Source organism: Chlamydomonas reinhardtii, chromosome 3, assembly GCF_000002595.2.
Source record: "Chlamydomonas reinhardtii strain CC-503 cw92 mt+ chromosome 3, whole genome shotgun sequence".
Classification (NCBI taxonomy): domain Eukaryota; kingdom Viridiplantae; phylum Chlorophyta; class Chlorophyceae; order Chlamydomonadales; family Chlamydomonadaceae; genus Chlamydomonas; species Chlamydomonas reinhardtii.
Window position 1 is genome coordinate 7,117,682 of NC_057006.1, and position 1,454 is coordinate 7,119,135.

The 1,454-nt window shown below is 68.8% G+C and overlaps 1 protein-coding gene across 1 annotated transcript in view; it reads right to left on the minus strand.

The window, feature by feature from the left end:
- CHLRE_03g208556v5 (uncharacterized protein) overlaps positions 1–1,454 on the minus strand; it is a 9,916-nt gene that overhangs the window by 4,232 nt on the left and 4,230 nt on the right. Inside the window, exon 4 of the mRNA XM_043061561.1 lies at positions 1,005–1,439. Coding sequence (XP_042926435.1) covers positions 1,005–1,439 — 435 coding nt within the window. The remainder of the gene's footprint in view (positions 1–1,004; positions 1,440–1,454) is intronic.

Consider the following 1,454-nt stretch of genomic DNA (forward strand, 5'->3'; position numbering starts at 1 on the left):
AAACAACAGGTAGGCGGGGAAGCGCCACTGCTCCCGGTGCGCATGTGGCAGGTCGGGCAAGGACAGGGTGAGCAGCACACCGTTGTGGTCCCCAGGCGCCCCGTACGTGCGAGCGACATCCACCACCCACGGCGCCGCGGTGGCACTGACATACCACCGATCCAGGCGTGCGGGAGTGGCCGGCTTGGGTGTGGCCGGATGCGTGTAGCCCTTGGCGCCGCCACGCTTGCTTTTTTTTTTGAGGAATCATCCTTACAAGGTTGAACAGGGGTGGACCCTTGCTCGCCCAAGGGTCCACCAGACTGAACTGGGCGAGGAGGCTGGCAAGTTGCGGGGCACCTGCAGCACGTGACGGGCTAGGGGCCGCCTCCTGACTGGCATCGGTGACACAGTTCCAGTCCCCACCGACAACAAGCACCCGGTCCGTGGCCAGGTGGGGATGCAGCCCGGCAAAGAAAGCAGGCTTGTCCGCCACGGCCGTGGGCGCATACACACACACAAAGCGCAGGCGCAGGTGACCCACGTCCCAATCCCAACATACCACACGGCCCGCCGCATCCGTTGACGGCGGCTGCAGTACGCAGCCTGGAAGGGACAGCCGACTCCGCGCCAGGATAGCCGTCCCACAGGAGCGGGGCGACGCTGCCGGGCTGGCAGCGAGGCAGTGGCGCCACGGAAGGCACGCCCCCTGCGCGGCACGAAGGCAAGACTCCAGCGCCGTCGTGTCAGTAGCGTGGGTCTCCTGCACCATCGCCACATCCGCCCCAACTTGCTGCAGGTGCGAGACCAGCGCCCGCGCCTTCAACGGCGAGCCCAGGCCGTTGACATTCACTGTCAGCAGCCGAAGGTTCGCCGCTCCCACTGGTGGCCGCATTATGAGCCCCCGCCGGCCACGGCAGCGCCGTGGCGGTTGCGGTTGCTGTTGCTGCTGTGGCGTTTGCCGCGGCGGCCGCCACTCTGGCTGGGGGGCGCGCCGCCGCCGCTGGTGCTCATGCTAACGGCACCTGAGCTGGCGCCGCCGGGGTGCAATGGAGCGCTGCCCAGGCTCATGAGGCTGGAGGTACTGCGGCTGCGGTGCTGGCGTTGCCGGCGGCTGGGCCCGCTGGCCCCGCCGGGGTCCGCCGGCCCACGCTTAGCGGACCGCAGGGTGCGGGCGTCTAGGAGCACGTAGTCCATGTAGGCCGTCTGCACCTGCTGCGCGGCGTCATCCAGCTGCTCCGTCACGTCGGAAGGCAGGGGTGTATCTGCAGGCTGGGCTGAGTACAGGCGCCACCAGCCAGTGAACTCGTCGCGCAGCTGTGCCAGGACGGCGGTACGGCCGGCCGGCACGCGGCAGACGGCCAAGTCCGGTACGGTGGCGCCCTGGTCACGGAGGTAGGCGAGGAGGCGGCCACCAAGCGTGTCGTGGCCCAGCTGCGCCCACTCAAACCCCTGCACATCTGCGCAGCGGTTCT